The sequence below is a fragment of the Abramis brama genome, assembly GCF_963993115.1.
Source record: "Abramis brama genome assembly, chromosome: 24".
Lineage (NCBI taxonomy): Eukaryota > Metazoa > Chordata > Actinopteri > Cypriniformes > Leuciscidae > Abramis > Abramis brama.
The window spans coordinates 10095673-10116533 of record NC_139986.1 but is presented as its reverse complement, the minus strand read 5'-3'; the positions used below and the strand labels follow the sequence as shown (position 1 = coordinate 10116533).

The window sequence follows — 20861 nt, the reverse complement described above, 5'->3', positions numbered from 1 at the left end:
TATAACAATTTTTGTCATTATGCCAATAATTAATTCTACATTTACAATAAACTGCCAGGTGTCAGCTTTCAAATGAGATCATACTTGTGCTTTTAGTACAAAGGGTTCATGAAATGTATCTGTTTCAGTTTGGGTATGTCATTTCTGGGGATTTTTCAAAAGTGGGGTTGCAGCTTAACAGGTTATTCTCTACCTGGTGTGGTGTACGTCACCTAGATCCTGTTAACTGCCCTGTTGGTTCAGTTCTTGATTTTTTGCAAGACCGTTTCTCTGCTGGATTATCACCTTCTACCGTGAAAGTATATGTGGCGGCTATATCGGCCTACCACACCCCTCTGGGGGGCACTTCTCTTGGGAGAGATCCTCTAATTATTCGTTTTCTCCGTGGTAAATTGAGGTTGAGACCTGCATTGCACTCTAGAGCACCGGCTTGGGATTTGGCCATTGTACTTGAGGGTCTGGCCTTGGCTCCCTTCGAGCCCATCGAAGAGGTTTCAGAAAAGTTCCTCACTCTAAAAACTTTATTTCTTCTCGCTATTTCTTCTATTAAGAGAATTGGAGATTTGCAAGCCTTGTCGGTTGCTCCTTCATGTTTGGAGTTTGCACCTGGTATGGTGAAGGCATTTCTTCACCCTAGACCGGGTTACATCCCTAAGGTCCCTACTAATGTTGCGGGGCCAATAGTGCTGCAGGCCTTTTATCCTCCACCATTTAATACCCCAGATCAGGAAAATCTTAATCTGTTATGCCCTGTGCGGGCTTTGGATGCTTACATCCACAGAGCTGCCCTGTGGCGTAAATCGGAACAATTGTTTGTCTGCTTTGGGTCAACCAGGAAAGGTTGCCCTGCATCTAAACAGGTGATGAGCAAGTGGGTAGTTGAGGCTATCTCACTGGCTTATGAAGCGGCCGGACAGCCTTCACCTTTGGCTGTCCGGGCTCATTCCACGAGGAGTATGGCTGCCTCTAAGGCTTTAATTTCAGGATTTTCTATTCAAGATGTTTGTAATGCGGCGGGCTGGTCCTCACCTCATACTTTTGTCAGATTTTATGATCTAGACCTCTCCACTCCTGGGGTCAGGTTGCTTGCTTCTTAGTGTGCGCAAGTACTTCACACAGAACGGGCATTTGGCTTTATGGCGTAGTGGGTATGGGGTTCCCACCGCGTCTCAAACGCAGCTTGAGCTCCCTTGAAAGGGAACGTCTCAGGTTACGTATGTAACCCTGGTTCCCTGATAGGGAACGAGACGCTGCGTTCGCCTGCCATACTTCCTGCATGCCCTGACCGACTTGCTTCAGGCTTTTTCAGAAGCTAACGCGATCTGTGTCAGCGGGGCTGCCTTATAGTTTCCTGGTCGATGACGTCACCCGCCTATGACGTCTCGTCTTTCCATTGGACTGATTATACACGTGCTTCACGACGCAATCACGCAGGGCGTTCCCACCGCGTCTCAAACGCAGCGTCTCGTTCCCTATCAGGGAACCAGGGTTACATACGTAACATGAGACGTTAATGCTTATGTTTTTTAAATGCGCTTTTCATTTTTTGATTCACACTTATTTTTTGATCCATGACCACGTTGTTTGCTATTCTGATCATTTTGCATTATTTTGTTTTCAATTTGTACAATATATTTTTACATGTGTTTCACTCTTATCTTTTGATCTGTGACCACAATACTTTTGTTGGGAAATTAATTCCATATGCCCGCTTAAGCTGGTATAATAAAATGCACACAGAGAGAGGTCAGGGAATGACATAAGGCAATCCAGATCTAAAAAGTCTCTTGTGTGGTCCTTGAGGGATTGTTGCTCCTGCTCTAGGCAGAGAAAAGTCCATTTTTAAAACACCACAAAAAAATCGTTTATTTAGGTCCGGTATTTTGTCATGCTGTAGTTGCTGTAAAGGACATGACGACGGAAAATAAACAAAACAGTCTTTAATGATAAGTCCAAAAGGAAACACGTAGGAGATAACCAGGAAAACACAATAGCACAACCACTTAATACATTGACTTCCCGGACAAAGAACTAAGGAAACTAAGAGCTTATACACAGAGTAATCAAAGGAACTACAAACAGGTGAAGAACTAATGAATAACCATGGAAACTAGCAATCACAGACAACTCAGGCAAAATGGAACATGGCAATGAGTGAAAACGAAACCAAAACAGAATGAGACCATTACACTCACAAATCCAAAATGTTTCCATAATTGCATGTATTTGTATGCTAAACTATTTATTACATAAACAAATCTTTGTACTTCACTTGTGTCCCCATATCCAATATCCACGTAAAACAGTAGCCTTCTACTTCGTTTAACAAAATGGAATGAAGTGGCGCTAATGCATTTCATTGGTTTGAATCTGTCTTTACAGTTTGCAGTGGCAGCATGCGGAAATATTACAGTCTTGCTAAATGGATCAATTCATCATGCTTTCAACAAAAAAAGGTCTGTATGTTTATTTTTCTAGCTATTATGTGCAATGTGATAAGTATGCTTTTGCCCCTTTAAACTTTAAAATAATTTGATTTCTGCAGTTTAAGATGTTCTTAGTAAAAATTTAGCTGATTTAAATAATCATAATGGCCATAAACTGAATTGCTTAATTGTGAACAACATAAACCAGAAAAAACCCAAAATGTTTTAGTAACCTAATAATAATTCTAATGGGCTGTTTCTATACAATAGATTTATTTTCTGAGATCACAGGAAAGCTTTTGCGCAACCTTTTGGAGACAAGGATCACGGATATATAGCTTTATACAGCTTTATATAAGTTTTTCATCTTGTCTGATCCCAGGCTATGCCTTCACTCCATCTACCTTGTAAAATTGCAATACTTAAAAGAACATTTAGGGTTCAGTAAGTCGACAGCTCTTATAATGTTGACCACAACTAAATATTTCCACTTGTTCCTCCTTTTCTTTGAAAAAAAAAAAAAAAAACATAAACCAGGGTTACAGTGTAGCTCTTACAATGGAAGTTTCAGAACACTTTTAAAAATAAATGTACTTTATTGGCATCTATGGTTGCATGAACATCCATGGAAGCGTTCCATTGCACAAAAGAGTTCTTTATAGTAAAAAAATGGTTCTTTAGATTATTAAAATGATTTTCACACTAAGAAAAACACATTTCATTTAAGAACTGTTAAAGGAAAGGTTCTGTGGGAACCTCAAAATGGCTCTTCAGTGTCATCACTTATGCTACACTAATGAGTAATGTTAACTCAGTAACAATATACATGTTAGTGTGATTTTAGTGTGGGGAAAAAATCATTTATTAACCATTTTAAAGTAAAGGTATTACATTTAAACTTTGTTGCCATGACAACATAGTCATAAACTATAAAAGGACTGCAAAAATGATGATTTAAACAGTTTTACAGCTTAAATAATTTATTTGTTTATTTTAAACAGATAAATATAAGTGCTTTTATACAATTATAAGTTTCACAAAAGGCCTAATCATAACCTTGATTTTTGCTTTAAAAAAAAATAAACATTCAAAAGTTTATATACCCAGTGTTTCATGAAGGTCTGTAATGTAATTTTGTAAAATGATGATGAGAGAGAGAGAGAAACTCAAGCTCCATTATTGAAAATCAGGAACATATGAAATAGTGCTTCACTTCAGCCATTGAACTAGCATAGTGGTTCCCAATCCTGTTCCTGTAGTACCAGCAACATATTTTTCATGTCTCTCTTATCTACATATTTGAGGGCTGTGTTCTTAATTGCCCCCTAAACCCTTAAATAGGGCACTATTTAAGGGAACAGTCATTTGTAGTGGTGTCCTAAACCACAGTGGACATTATCGAGTGCACTCATTCAATCCTGTAATGTGATTTCAAACACAGCTGAGGTCTTTTGGAGTCTTTACTAACAAGCTAATGTGTTGAATCAGGAGTGTTTGGGAGACATCTAAAATGTGCAGTGCTAAGGGCACTCCAGTGTAGGGTTGCACCACCCATTTGTAATTTCTTACTTAAATTGGAACACTGTCCATATTAGAGGCTTAGTAACAACCAGCTAGTTTGTTACTAACTCAGTACTTTATTCGGTGCTATTTGTTCTTGAGGCAGAACGTAGCTAGTAAATATAGAGCTAGTATAAGAATACGATGTTTACCCTCAATATTCCAATGTCAGCCCTGAAATACATGAATAGAAGTTCTGTTGAAATGCTGTGATTTTCATTTTATCCATCATTCTAACTTTTGCCTTACATAACTAACGGTAAAAATAAGTTGAATTAAATGATAGTATTTCATCGTGATCATAATAGGTATTTTATATGGCAGATGCTATTTGCACTGAGTGAAAATAGCATATTTTCTTAGCAATAGATGCTAATTACACTAAGTTCAAATAGTTATATATTGTATTTACAATAAGTGAAAATATAAGTATTTTCTTAATGATATGCTATTTACACTAAGTGAAAATATCTATAGATTCTATTTACATAATGTAAAAATAACAGTATTTTCTTTGCAATAAATGTAAATAGTTAGATATGATTTGCACCTCAGTATTTTAGTACATTATAAAACAGTATGCAATAATAACATATTGAGTGTAAATGAATGTATTTATTAAATAAATGCCACCTTATTGGGACAATGAAGCCCTCCCTTCACCTACCCACCCTACCCGATAAACACTTTATTATTAAATAACCGTCAGCCACTGTAATTCCACTTTGCACATATTTTCTTCATATTGATTGAAAATAAAAGCTGTTCCAATCTGATTTGCGATGGGAAAAGGGAGCAGAACGAGTTCAGTAAAAGGTGGATTTGAACTCGATCGCGTCAAAAGTATCTGTTGCATGCACTGATCTATATAGAATGACTGGATAGCTCATGACGTCAGAAACAGTGAAGCCACCGCGCTCATGCGTTCAGTGTATTGAATCAATAGGAAATTTTATGATTTGACTGAGAAAACATTGCCTAACGAGACACCATTTTTAAATCTAAAGTCTCCCTGTACATTCTTACAACGCAAAACTTCCTAAGCATTTAAATGGGTATTTGTTTAAAGTCGGAAATTTTCCTGCTTATGAAAAAATTAAAAAACGGCAATTTCTTTGCAAAAGGAATAAAACGCTGTATGAGAACACTAGTCGGCCTTCACTGAAGAGCTATCTTCACAGGTAAGAAAAACAGTTTGATACTATTAATTAAATAGTGAATGCTAAAGACCTATATTTTTGTGAATTGGTGAATATTCATGTGAATATTGTTTTGTGGCCACAAATTAATAATATCTATACCTCAGCACGTTTTACCAATTTGTTCCCTCGTTTTACTATATTGTGGCCACGTTGTAATTCCTTAAATCAAAATGAGGGATGGAATCAGAGTCGGCGCCAGAGCAGATCTACTGGAGGGGCATTGGGTCATCAGCGGGGGGGCACTGAGAAATATTTTGACGCAGTGGCGCATCATAGTCCAACACAGCAGAAATGCTATAAAAAAACGAAACACGTTTTTATTATTATTATTATTATTATTAATTATTATTTGCGAATTTCGTTTATTCTTGTTGTTGTTAATTTCCATATCATGTCACTTAGAGGCTATGTGGTAGCCCTATGCACACAGTTTACTCAGTCACACACACGAAGACGATAATAAAAGGCAGAAAGGGGTGGGGTAAAGTTATGCCCTCTCTCTACTCCAGCTCAGTCACACACAGCGGAGGGCTGTCATGGAGGCTAAACGCAAATAAATGCAGTTTACCCATCTCTGACATGTCAGAAATAGTTTATCCACCTCTCAACAGTTTATGCACTTCCAGACCACTGGTTATAAACATTAGACAACACCAGCCTCCACCATCATCAAAAACACCCATGGACAACATATAAGTAACAGGACAGGACCGCTGACATAACTGAGGCATGCATTCGGGCAGCAAGTAGCCTATTGGACAAGCCACGCACCAGGCATAAATGACATAAGCCCAAATATCTTACAGGCAGCCAAGTATAAAACACAAATGCAGATAGACCCAGCAAACATTCACCAACAATTCACCTGCTTACTAGACCTTATCATGAAAGCCAGGGCTGGCTTCAATAAGTGAAATGAACAAACGACTTACCCTCAGAAGAGTTGCAGGCGACGAGTGTTGCTGCTGAACCGTCTAAGTACTGTGTCCTTCCATTCGCTTGTGCATTTGCGTGTCAAGTCTTTCTCGAATGCAAGCTGCACCAACCTGGCCTTTCTCTCGTGTAGCATTGTGCGTCTGTGTTCCGAAAAAACATTTTTCAGAGTGGAGAATGAATTCTCACACATTGCTGTGGATGCACCAAATGTTAATGCATGTTTGAAAGCAGTCAGCACACTGGGCATGGCAATCAGATGGTTGTGGTAAGTTGAGATGATGTGCTGTATGGTCCAGTCTAGGGTATTGCTTGCTTTTGTGACATTAAAAACTTTTTAGCAACTTCAAACTCAGCGTCAATCATAATCGATTGTGACAGGTCGAGAATATGCTTCACAGCTTTCACATCAAGAAAGTTATCGGCCTCTGGATTTAGTGCTGCAAGTGCACTTGCCAGTTGTGAGTTGCGCTCGCTGAATCTACGCTCCAGTTCCCCAACCACCGAATCAATAGTGTTGTAGTACAATCTCCGAAGTTCAGTTTCCAAGTCATCATCACCTCTGTGTCCTCCTGTAGGCCCTGTAACGATGTAACCATCCATCCGTGTGCTCTCTATGCGTCTCCGTTTGGGCCTGGGTCTCAGTGACTCACTGGTGGGCGTGGCAGTATCCAGCATCTGCTTAGACTCTTCATCACAACGGAGTTTTTTTAACACATGCTGTTGCACTCGCCACAACACTTAAACCTGTCAATAAGTCAGTGTCCTCTCTCTGGAGAAGCTTGTTCGGTGGGTCCAATAGAGAAAGGACTCTGTGGGTTAAGTTGGCAAGGAACATGAAACTTGGCTCAGATATCTCGTGCAGCAGGCCTGTAGCTTCCATTCTCGTCTCTGCACCATAGTTCAGCAGAGTGTCAGCATCGGTCAGAATCGATTTTATGTCATTAAATGACTTAAGAATGACTGAGACAGTGGCAAGATGCCCTATCCATCTCTGCTCCAGAAGATGTTTAAGATGCGCACCTTTATAATGCATAGCAACCGTTGGCTTTCTACAAAACTTGTAGAGGGAATCGCACACCTCAAAAAACTCCAAAAGTGCGGTCTCTGCAGACTTGGCATGAACCACAACCCAATGCAACTGATGGTTGAGGCAGTGCACATATGGTATCTCACGTCCAAGTCTGTCCTGTAGAATTTTCTGAACACCACCACGTTTCCCCGACATAAGCGCAGCTCCATCATATACCTGACTCAGAAATTTTGAGCTATCCAGGCCAACCTTGTTAAGCTCAGTCAGAACGGTGTCAGTTAATGTCTGTGCGCCACCTTTCTGAGCCGTAGCGATGCACAGTAGATGCTCTGTAACTTCGTAAGACTCATTCACAAATCGAAGCACAATCGATATATTTTCACATCCTGTGGGGTCACGCGTCCCATCAACTTTCAAAGTGTAATAGGAGTCACCAACTTCCTCCACTATAGCCTCTGTCACCACATTACTGAGTGTTCTTATAAGTTCATTTTGCATATCATGACAGGTGTAAGTGGCATTGCGAGGGATTGTCTTCACCACATTAGCCAATTCAGGATCCTTTTGGATGGAATAAAGCATGGAAAGGAAAAGTCCAGACCCCCCCTCCGACATGGCATCAAAAGCGTCAATCTTCCCCCGTAGTGACAACTGGTTGAACCCAACCACATCTATTAGTGAGGACACATAATACCGGTTTTTCCTTAGTTGATCTGCATTGACAAAGGTTGATACCTCATTCCCCATATTGCAACGCATCTCCCTCTCCTTCCACATTGCATAGCAAGACATGTGGTCCTTCGAAGTTTCATGTTTATGAAATCCACGGTCTTTGGCCATAGCATGTTTCCAGTTACGATAGCCCACACTCGCGAAGGCATCCAATGTTCCAGATTTTCTAGTAAAGCTGAACATCCGACAGCAAAAACAAAATGCTGAGTCTGCCTTGACACTGTACTCCAACCACTCTCTGTTGTGAAACCATTTATCAACGAATGATCGCCCCTTACCACTGTAAACAGTTACAGGATACTGTTTTAACACAATTTGGACAGGCCTGTCAGTCCCGATATCATCAACCGCTGTCCACTGACTTGGAGGGCTTGTAGATTGTTGCTCTATGGCTGCGCTAGTTAAGTCTTTTGGCGGTTGTCCGGAGCTAGCATTAGCAGAAGGGCCAGCTCGGCTCTCAGAGACCGTGGTACTGGTGGTGGTGGCCAGAGTGTCAGAGTCTGCTGATGGAAGAGGCTGAGGAGGACTAAACCATTTTCGTAAATCCATTTTTTGTCGATAATTAGGCTAACAGGTAGCCGCTAGCTGTCTATGATATAGACGGACAAACTGTTCTTTTCGATTCAAACTACAACTTGAAATGGATTTTGCACGCTGCAAATCAAATGTAACAAGTTTACTCAGCGACCAATAAGCATTGACCAATGATGAGCAAGCCTAGTAACATGTCATGAACAACCAAAATTATACATTTTCCCCGTTCATTTCATTTTATTTAATTTAAGTTACAGTTTGTACATTTAATATTAAAAGAATAACTAAAAGGGATATTTTTTTGGGCCACACCATGGCCTGTGGTAGGAGGGGCATTAATGACCGCTAGGGGGGGCACGGCCCTCGAATGCCCCACCACAGCGCCGACAGTGGATGAAATTAGTTAAACGTGTCCACGATTTATTAAAACGAGGGAACAAATAAGTCGTCATAACAACAAATTATTTAGATCAGTGGACTGGGCGCATATAAGAACGAGCAGAGAGAGAGAGAGAGAGCCCCGGCTGCGCGCGTGCACTCCCCATACACAAAATAAATATATTTGAAATATATTTTCAGAATATATTTTGGAATATATGCAAATATTTGAAATTGGCCTAATAAATATATTTCATACTTATATTTATGTTATATATGTATATATGTATATATATATGTTATATTTCAGAATATATTTCAATGTATTTGGAATATATGCCACATATATTTTTGACACTTTTGGGGACCCATACAGAAAAAAATACATTGAAATATATTCTGAAATATAACAAAAATATATGAAATATAAGTATGAAATATATTTATTGGGCCAATTTCAAATATTTGCATATATTCCAAAATATATCCTGAAAATATATTTCAAATATATTTCTTTTGTGTATCTCGCCGTCTTCAAACAACACGAGCGCTGTTTTGCTCTCTCTCCCTCATGCATATCAAAATCAACTGACACGATAGTAAAAGGTCGGAAGACCGATTGTGTTTTATAGATCGGTAGTTTGTTCAAATAAAGTGTTTGATTAGTTAGCAAGTACATGTTCAGGAAATGCATAATACAAATTGTATGGGTTAATGTAAGTAACGGTAAACAGACTCTGCATGAAGCGCTTTTGAAGCTGTCAAATGGTGTCGCTATTGGACACTTAATTGTGATTATTGCTGCTCTGAGGTTTATTATAGGCTACTGTTGACTGTTTTTTTTTTTTGTTTTTTGTTTTTTTGTTTGTTGAAGCATTACTCTTGCCTCGGAGTAAACAATTAGCGACAATTGTGCATATAAATTACTACTTACAGAGCTTGAATTATAACCTGTGGGCAGTTTTTCTACATCCTTTTGTGAACGTAGTTTTACACTTGTATGCTGCACAGCGGATCATCTTAAAAGTGCCGTCGGAGCTACCAATCTCTGTATAACGGCCGTTGGATCCCTCTGCTGGAAGGGAATTGTAAGATGGCCGCTCGAACACTTCCGGTGGCTTCACTGCCTGCTGGCAGTTTAGAACGTCATGAACTATCCAGTCATTATATAGATGAGTGGTTGCATGCCTTATTCCCTACGCCACTGCGGATGACAGGCTGACGTAAGTTTTTTTTTTTTTTTTTTTGGCCCAAACAGACATTGATGGGCGGAGTTAGTGTAAATAGCCATTGCCAACAAGGCAGGCTATTTGCACTTAGTGTAAATAGACACTCCGAATTTATATAAAGCATAAATAACATTCAGAAACTGTATTTGCAATTAATAAATATCAAGAAATAAATACTGATACAACCAAACAGACATTGATGGGTGGAGTTAGTGTAAATAGCCATTGTCAACAAGGCAGGCTATTTGCCTTTAGTGTAAAAAGACACTCCAAATTTATATAAAGCATAAATAACATTCAGAAACTGCATTTGCAATGAATAAAGATCAAGAAATAAATACTGATACAAAAAAAAAAAATCATAAGAAATGACATTTATTTATTGTGACTGATTTTATTTGACATACACACAGTGGCACGCTGTTTTTGACAGGTTAATGTTGAAGAGCTGCTAACAAAATATAGTCACATAATCTCTCTTGAAATGTAAATTAATCTAAATGTCAGCATTACCGCACATGTATAAAGAAATGTAGTCTGTCGGGTAAAACATGAGCTTATTGATATAGTTCTGTCAGTCTGTCCAACCTTTACTCCTGATCAGAGGCTTCCGCAAATATTTAGTTTATACGTAGAGTTACATTTTAATTAAGTTTAATGGTGCAACACAAAAATATTGAGCAGTGTGTAAGTTGTAACTTAGTGCCCATTTACATCAAAACTAGGCTAAGTTGTAACATACGCACAGCAGGTGCAACTGGGCCCAGGACCTGGATTGGGAACCACTGAACTAATACTGTGATATATATCTTAATTATCATGCAATTTATTTAATGAAAAACATTGTTTGCATTTCACCCTAAACAGGTGATTTACACCCTAATTTTTTTTTTTTTTCTTTTTTTTTTCGTTTGACATTAAGTATGCATTATAAACATAAAAGCATATTTTCAAGTGTCTATTTCTCAGCATGTTTGGCAGTGTGGAACTGGACAATCTAAACCCAAGGATGGTCAGCCATGTCTACATTAAAGTTGTCTACAACCTGGAGGGACCCTTTGTGTAAGAGAGTACATTTCTTCTTGTTCACAATGTGATAGACTTTATTAATATACATATTAATATATAAACACTTTCTCTTCCACAATGTGGTCACGTCATGCATTTTTGCTGATCAGATAGCTATCCGATTTGTTAAAACTGTTCCATTTACACATGGCAACATAAATGTATCTCTGCAGTATTAATATAAAACAGTTCTTCAATGCCCAAGCTGTATGCAAATTTAACAGAGTTCACATCAGCAAAACCAACGGATAGCTGCATTTTATTTATCATCAGCTAATTTTAAGATCAAAGACCACAATAGGAGAGAAAGCGGCAACAAAATATAATTTAGTCTCACTATACTTTTAATGAAGATAATTGTGTTCATTTGCGGCAGTTAAAAGATACTCATGTTCTAGCCAACATTTCCATGTGGGTATTTGATGGGCTGTCACTTGGTGCCCAGAGAAATTTGTCCGTCGGCTCCACATGAGCCCCATGTATGTTAGTCCATAGGGGCTGTGATGGGTCCAGAGTGGGGCCCATTTAAGGCCTCATTATACTTCTGCGCCGGGCCTACGCCGGAGCCTATACGCCGGAGCCTATACGCCGGAGCCTATACGCCGTAGGCAACGTGTTGGTTTTAATTTATACTTCTGCGTTGTTGTCCGCATTGACGCGCACCTAGGGAGCATGTGAAACCCCGAGGGAGGGGTTCTGGCAGACCAATCACAGCGCTTGCGTCCGCGTAGAATTGACGCGTTGTTACATTTTTGGAGAGGTGCAAGTCAGGGTACGTCGAAGGGTACGTGCTCTACACACAGCCTACGACGTAGCTACGGCGGCAGTTCGACGCAGAAGTATAAATAGGCCTTTAGATGTTCATTATATGGGCTCACCTGGGGCTAAATGAGTCATCATTAACTAAGCATTATCTATCAATGACTTCATCATGTGTGTGGCCCCTCAACTCACGTCACCAAGGTCAGATAAATCCCATCAAATAGAGCCTCTTTCACCTAGATATCATCATATAGAGACTGTGTCTGTTCCCCAAATTAGGACATACAAAAAACTTCCAAACCCATGTAAGGGTAAAAATTTAATTGATGTTCAACAAATAAAAAACAGATATAATACAAATGAGCAAATGATAAAGCTTGGGTTGCTGAATATTCGATCCCTAACTTCAAAAGCACTTATTGCTTTTAAGTTACTTATGATATGATTACAGACTATAACCTAGATGTGCTGTGTTTGACAGAAACCTGGCTAAAACCAAACGATTACATGACTTTAAATGAGTCCACCCTCCAAGATTACGGTTATAAACATGAACCTCATCTGAAAGGCAAAGGGGGAGGTGTTGCTGTAATTTATAGTAATATTTTCAGAATTACTAAGAAGTCTAGTTTTAAATATAATTCTTTTGAAGTGTTGGTGCTTAATGTAACAATATATAGTGTAAATGATAAATCACGTTTGAGATTTGTGCTGGCTACTGTATACAGGCCACGAGGGCACCATACAGACTTTATCAAAGAATTTGCTGACTTTCTATCAGAGTTAGTACTGGCTGCAGATAAAGTCCTAATTGTTGGTGATTTTAAAGGGATGGTTTGGAGTAAAATCAACCTAGGGTCCTTTGCACCATGACCTTGAGCCAAACACCCTCCAGAAGCCTTTTTTTCCTTGGTCGAACATTATTAAAGTTAGTTATTTAGAGATATCAGCCGAATGACTTAGTGCAGGCGCTAATGGAACCTATGTTGTATCTCGTAAATTACCCCACTAATAATGCCCAGAATGGTACCAAACTTCTACAGTAGTACAAATAGGTTTTGTACTCATAAAACGAGGCATTGGAAAGTTTGTAAGTACATCAGGAGTTTATTTAAATAACACTTGCCTGATGATGGCTAATGCTACCGCTAACCCGGTCGTCGAGGTCACTTCAGTGTTTTGGGAAAAGTACGTAAAAGTCCTGGCAGAAAGCCAGTATATCCAACATTTTTTATTATTTTATTATTGACAACTTAGTGTTTACTAATATTTGTTGCAAACTGGTACTCCCAACAAAATATTGGTGCATTCCTGGAACTGGGCGTCGTTACACTACATCCTTATGCATTGCTTTCTGCCAGGACTTTTACGTGCTTTTCCTCGACATCCGGATTAGCAGTAGCATGACATCTCAGATCATTATCTAGTCTTGTGTAAACTTTTAGCCAAGGCTGCAAAGCCAACTCCGTGTTACAAATATGTTAGACCTATCACTTCTGCCACTAAAGATTACTTAATTAATAATCTTCCTGATCAGTTTCATCATCTCAGCATCCCAGATAGCTTAGAAGAACTCGATATTGCGACAGAAACCTCTCTTTTCCAGCACTTTAGACACAGTTGCTCCTTTGCGCTTAAAGAAGATTAAAGAAAATAGTCCAACGCCGTAGTACAACGAGCACACTCAGGCCCTTAATAGAGCAGCCAGAAAAATGTAACTGGAAGAAAACAAAACTAGAGGTATTTCGCATTTCATGGAAAGAGAGCATGATTGCATACAGAGAGGCCTTAAAAGCTGCTAGATCTGCTTATTTTTCAACCCTATTAGAAGAAAATAAACAAAACCCTAGGTATTTATTTTAAACAGTGGCTAAACGAACGAAAAATAAAGCTTCAAGCCCAGACGTTTCTAAGCAGCACAGCAGTAATGACTTTGAGCTTCTTCACTTATAAGATTGATAATATCAGGGAGAAAATTATAACTATGCAACCGTCTACTACAGTATTGCATCAGGCAGTGCATTGTAGTAAGAAAAAATTCGATTCATTCATTGCTATAGGAGAGGAAGAATTTTCTAAACTCGTTAAATCATCTAAATTGACAACATGTATGTCAGACCCTATACCGACTAAGCTGCTGAAAGAGATGATTCCAGAGGTCATAGATCCTCTTCTTAATATCATTAATTTATCTTTGTCATTAGGATACGTACCAAAAACTTTTAAGCTGTCTATGATTAAACCGCTTGTTAAAAAAAACACAACTTGATCCTACAGAATTAGTCAATTACAGGCCGATCTCGAATCTACCTTTTCTGTCAAAGATACTAGAAAAGGCGGTATCTTCACAACTATGTTCCTTTTTAGAAAGAAATGATATCTGTGAGGATTTTCAATCAGGATTTAGACTGTACCATAGTACTGAGACAGCTCTCATTAGAGTCACAAATAATAATAATAATACTACATTTTATTTATAATGCGCTTTTCTAAACCCAAAGCGCTACAGACAGTAAAAGCAAATAAAGTACAAGAGTAATACAAAAATATAGCTGCAAGCAGCAATTATCGGGGCCAAGCGCAAGAAGACGACAAGACATGCCAACATGGCTGAAAGTGTCAGACTGCAACAATGCAACAATGCATCAAACTGCAACAATGAGCAATTAAAGACATTTAAAGAGGATTTTAGGCGAAATGGCTGAAAAATCATTTAAACAGTAATTAAAAAATGATTTAATGGATTATCACTTTCGACCAATAAGTGGCGCAATTACCAAATTGATGTGATGTGGTCAGAGTGAAAGTGACAATGACACATACAAAGTTTAATAGTCATTTTGGCATCATGCCTCAACTTTGCTGCTGCGGTATACGAAAACGGTTTCGTCTATCGACACGAAATCCATAGCTTTTAGTCGGCACAGTCTGGAGATGATACGATTCGATTTTGGTGAAAATTGGACAAACGGGTCTAGGAGGAGTTCGAAAAAGTAGGTATTGAATGAAAATCAAGATGGCGGACAGGAAGTTCGGCCAAATAAGGTAAACTTGGTATCAATGTTCTCGGTGTGACCCAAGGAATCTATTATTAAGACCAGTGGCATTACAATAGGCAAATTTTTGGAAATTTTGTTATAACTTTTTTACCACAAGGTGGCACTGCCCTTAAACTTTTTGAGTACCTTCAAGGCATGGTGCTGATGACTCATACCGAGTTTTGTAATGATACGCTAATGCGTTCATAAAAGTATAGCATTTTATATCACAGTACTGTATTGAAGTCAATGGGCAAATGTATTGGCAAATGTTTTTTAAGTGCTAAATCACAACGCTACACAAACCGTAAGGTGAAACCTAGCATGTTTGGTATCGTTGGACTTGCTTCGTAACAATCTGTTCATGCGTTCTTAAAATACAGCATTTTGGTGCAAAATTCAAAATGGCCGACACCTAAAGCGGTCAATATGGACAAATTGGATATCAGTCGACTCGGCATTTGGACAAATCGGCAAAAATAGCCATTTTTCGTATCTCCGGACCAGTAGGTGGCACTGCGCCGAAACGCAGCATGCAGCCTCAGATCATGCTTGTGATGACATGTATCGAGTTTGGTCTGAATACGATAAAGTGTTGCAGAGAAACAGCCTTGCATCTGTTTTCGCAAGCTCTTCGTAAAATTTGTTTGTGCGTTTATTGAAAACGGTTTGACGAATCAATTTGAATTCCATAAATTTTTGTCACCACTGCCTGAAGATGATCTGGTTCAATTTTCGTGCAAATCGGACAAACCGTCTAGGATAGTGGTTCTCAACGGGGGCGTTCAGAGAACAACGGGGGGCGTTGGACGCAAGATTTTTGAAAGGGTTTAAATGTTCACGAGTTTAAATGTATAACGCAAATTTTTGTTCATTTACTTTTATTCCATTTAAATATTTAGTAATTTATTTGTAATAAACACTTTAAGTGGGCTATTTAAAAAGTGTTAGGACTATGTATGTTAAATTATGTTGTAAAACATATGCGCAGAGTGTGATCGTCTATGGTGCACGTGAAAGAATACGTCAGCAGCGCTCAAAAAAACAAAAACATTCGTCCGCAGCCGCTGACCCCAAGTCCACCGTCAGTTTTGTAGGTAGGCACTAGGCAGGTTTTTTGTGTTCATTTCTATTGCATTACGATTGAAAGCAGTATCAATAATGTCAAAAATATGATGTGCAGTCAAGTTCGGGTGTGTGTATATGCTGTTAAAATGAGTGTTCTCACCGATACGCTTGTTGTGATTCGCGTTTTGACGAGTTGTATTTTGACGACTTGATAGTATTTCTTATTCAAAAGTTGTAAAGTTGACAAGCCATTAAAACGTATTGACTTAAGAAACACTTATATTTTTTCAAATTCACTCCGGCGCCGGATTTTTAAATTAATTAAACTAAATTCTATCTATAGGGTAAAACTTTTACATTTTTAGGCATTAACTAATTCCAATCCCTAATTCCAAAATGTTTTCTTTGTTCACCAAGTAATTTACTGGTCAGGCATTATTGTTAACTTGCAAGACAGTAAGGAGAAAATGACAATTTGATGGATAATTTAAATATATTCTGCAATCACATTTTGGTAATGTATTCATTCCGCCATCACATCTGAGCGTGAAACGCTGCTTGGGTAGTTTCAAGATATAAAAATAATTAATAATACAATAATAATTTAATTATTCATGTATTTATTCTTGTTAGAAGATTTTTTTTAACTGATTATGAACACAAATTAATCACGACAAACCAAATTAATTGTAATTGTATTAATTATACCATTAATGAAAACAAGCTGTTACCAAGGTATTTTAGGCCTACAATTCTAACATAATTTTTCATGAAAAATCATGGTTATATTTATTTATTTTTCGAAAGTAAGGTTAATGTAAGCAGCTTCTTGCAATACTCTCCTAAATGCGTAATACAACCCAAGTGCAAACATTACCGCTTTAATGACCATCCTTTATTTTTCAGTGCATTTGTTTTACAATATATGGCTACTACTGTCATGGGATTAATATTATAACTATTATTATGTAGTAGTGTAATGTAGACAGACACAACTAAAAGAGGTTTGAATTTTTCTTTGTTTAATTTGCACACTGAATATGGGTTGGAGCTTTTAATTTTGAACTCTCAAAGTGCACCAGATTGATGAATTTAACATTAAAATGCACAAAATTTTCTTACGGGGGGGCATGCCCCCGAAGGCGGTCAGGGACCTGGATATTGGATAAGGGGGTGCTGGCCCAAAAAAGGTTGAGAACCACTGGTCTAGGATGAGTTCAAAAAAGTAGTTTTTTTGGACAATTCAAAATGGTGGCCATATTTTTATGACGGAAAATGACGTCTTTGACGTCTTTGATGCAATCGAATTGTCATGAGCTCAGGAATCAGAGGAAAAAATTCTGTTGATAGGCCTTACGGTTCAAAAGTTATTAGCATAAATATGAGTGAAACTTTGGACAGGTGGTGGCACTAGATGGAATGAGTTAGACACACTAAAATTGGTGTATTTAATGGTGGGACTGTCCTCTATCAGAATGTCAAACCTTTACAACTTTCCCGCAAACGGTTCTATGGGCTGCCATGGACTTCCATGACGGAAGAATCGGAAGAAGAAGAATAATAAGAACGGGAACAGATACAATAGGTGCCTACGCACCTTCGGTGCTTGACCCCTAAATAATCATTACAGTACAACCCAGTAAAATACTAATCATGACAGTCTATATAAGCAATTTTAAAAAGATGAGTTTTTAACAACTTCTTGAAACTGGCTAATGTGGGAGCATCTCTAACAATAAGAGGAAGTGCATTCCATAACCTGGGTGCAGCAACAGAGAAAGCTCTCTCCCCCATAGATTTTAATCTACGGGGAGGCTGCTGAAGAGTACCGTAAAACTTCAAATAATAGCCCATAGGTGACAGTAGGATCAGATTTGGAGCTAATGTAAATTTGAGTATCATCAGCATAAAAGTGATACCCCAAACCATATTTCCTAATTATTTGCACCAAAGGAAGCATATAAACACTAAACAATATGGGACCCAGGACAGATCCTTGAGGAACACCATGGCGGACTTGTCCAATTTCAGATTTGTTGTTTCCCAAGACAACAAACTGGAAACGATCAGTGAGGTAAGAATTGAACCAGTTAAGCACAGTACCAGTGATACCAAGCCAGCTCTCCAGCCTATTTAGCAGGATAGAATGGCACACTGTGTCAAAAGCTGCACTGAGATCTAACAAGACCAAGGCTCCAGAGTTAGCTGAGACAAGCAGGTCATTCATAACACGAACCAAGGCTGTCTCTGTACTGGGTTCCTTTCTAAACCCAGACTGAAAAGGTTTGAAAAGCTTGTTGGATGACAAGTGTGAGTGGAGTTGTGCCACAACAATACGTTCCAAAACCTTAGCAAGAAAGGGCAGATTTGAGATAGGCCTATAATTTGATAGGTCTGACTTACCACATCCAGGCTTTTTAAGGACTGGTGTAATAGCTGCAACCTTTAGGGCTTTTGGAACAGTACCAGTTGTAAGAGAGGTGTTCACAATGCTACAAATGAGGGGACTAATTGAAGAGAGACACCTGAGACAAGCAGGTCATTCATAACACGAAGCAAGGCTGTCTCTGTACTGGGTCCCTTTCTAAACCCAGACTGAAAAGGTTTGAAAAGCTTGTTGGATGACAAGTGTGAGTGGAGTTGTGCCACAACAACACGTTCCAAAACCTTAGCAAGAAAGGGCAGATTTGAGATAAGCCTATAATTTGATAGGTCTGACTTACCACATCCAGGCTTTTTAAGGACAGGTGTAATAGCTGCAACCTTTAGGGCTTTTGGAACAGTACCAGTTGTAAGAGAGGTGTTCACAATGCTACAAATGAGGGGACTAATTGAAGAGAGACACCCCTTAAGAACAGATGTTGGGATTGGATCTAAGGGTACAAGTAGTTGTATTCATTGCCATCACTAATTTTGAAATACAATCAGTAGTGACTATGTTAAAACTGGAGAATGCAGTTTCAGGAAAACACCTCGGTTACGACTGTAACCTCGGTTCCCTGAAGAGGGAACGAGCGTTGCGTCGAGATTGACGCTAGGGGAACGCTTCGCGTGATGATGTCTTGAAGCACATGTAAAATCAGCCCAATGGCTTGGCGGAACGTCAGATGCGGGTGACGTCACGTACCAGGAAACTATAAAGCCTGCTTGAAAACCAGAGAACAAAAGCTCTGAAAGTCTGAAGTAGCCACTGACAGCATGAAGGAGATATGGCAAGGTGATGCAACGCTCGTTCCCTCTTCAGGGAACCGAGGTTACAGTCGTAACCGAGGCGTTCCCTTTCAAGGGAACTTGCGTTGCGTCGAGATTGACGCTAGGGGAACGTCTATACCAACGCCACCATAGCTACAAATGTCTGTCCTGTGTGAAATCACGAAGAGCAGCACTAGGAAGACAGAACATGAGACCCTGGAGTAGAGTCCAGGTCCAAGGAGTAAAATCTGACGAAAGTGTGCGGTGAGGACCAGCCTGCCGCATCACAAACATCCTGTAAGGACACTCCTGATATAAGGGCCTTGGAGGCCGCCATAGGAGAAGGCTGTCCGGCTGCCTCATAAGCAAGCGAAATGGCCTCAACCACCCACTTGCTCATCCTTTGCTTAGACACTGGAGATCCCTTGTTAGGGGACCCAAAGCACACAAATAATTGATCACTTTTACGCCACAGGGCAGCTCTGTGGACATAAGCGTCTAATGCCCGGACTGGGCAAAGCAAATTATTAGTCTCCTGGTCTGCATTCTGAAAGGGAGGAGGACAGAAGGCCTGCAATATAATAGGTCTGGCCACGTTAGTGGGGACCTTGGGGATATAGCCCGGTCTTGGATGCAGAAAAGCTTTCACCATACCCGGAGCAAACTCCAAGCATGACGGGGCAACCGTGCTTGGAGGTCCCCTATCCTCTTAAGAGAGGAAATGGCTAGGAGGAACAGAGCTTTCAATGTTAAAAACTTCTCAGGAACCTCCTCAATAGGCTCAAAGGGGGCCAGGGAAAGGCCTTGCAGGGCAATGGACAAATCCCACGGTGGCACCCTAGAGCGAACTGCAGGCCTCAGCCTCCAGGTGCCACGAAGGAAACGAGATACCAGAGGGTCCTTCCCCACAGACATTCCACCCAAAGGAATGTGGTAAGCACCTATGGCCGCCACATAAACCTTTAAAGTGGACGGGGTCAGACCTGCAGTGAACCGTTCTTGCAGGAATTCCAGCACTGTACCAACTGGGCAGTGAACTGGGTCCAACCGACGGTCACTACACCAAGAAGTGAATACTCTCCACTTCAGGGCATAAAGTTTCCTCGTGGAGGGAGCTCTGGACTGTAGAATGGTCTCAACAACCTCAGTTGAGAGACCTGACTCTATGAGCTGGGCCCCCTCAGAGGCCAAGCCCACAGGTTCCACAGTTCTGGCCGAGGGTGAAATATCGAGCCCTCCGCCTGGGACAGAAGGTCCCTCCTGACGGGTAGCTCCAGAGGAGAGACAGATCTGTGGCTCTGCGTAGTTCAGCAACAGTCTCAGGACTAATACCCCCGCCCTCATCCACATCACTCAATAATTCAGCCTGATAAGCCTGCAGCAGTGACATAGGATGAAGACACGCTGCAGCCTGACCAGAAGCTGAATAAGCCTTGCCCACCAGAGAAGATGTTACTCTGAGGGGCTTATTAGGCAACGCCGGAGTTTTTAGTGAAGATGCCGTCGCTGGAGAGAGATAGCTCGCAAGCGTCTCTTCCACCTTCGGCATCTCCCCATAACCATGCTCTTTATACCCAGATATAGCAGAATAATTCGTGGTTTGTGAATTAAAAACTCTATAAGAAACTGGTCTCCCCCACGATCTCGACACCTCGGTGTGGAGATTGGGGAAAAACGGCAGATTTCGGCGTTGTGGTTGTGCACGT

General features: G+C 39.9%; 1 protein-coding gene across 1 annotated transcript in view; it reads left to right on the top strand.

The window, feature by feature from the left end:
• Positions 1–20861, top strand: part of LOC311075164 (ADP-ribosyl cyclase/cyclic ADP-ribose hydrolase 1) — a gene marked incomplete at its 5' end in the record, with an annotated part of 174732 nt that overhangs the window by 63043 nt on the left and 90828 nt on the right. Inside the window, 2 exons of the mRNA XM_084102362.1 lie at positions 2383–2456; positions 10997–11089. Of these exons, the coding sequence (XP_083958488.1) occupies positions 2383–2456; positions 10997–11089 (167 nt within the window). The remainder of the gene's footprint in view (positions 1–2382; positions 2457–10996; positions 11090–20861) is intronic.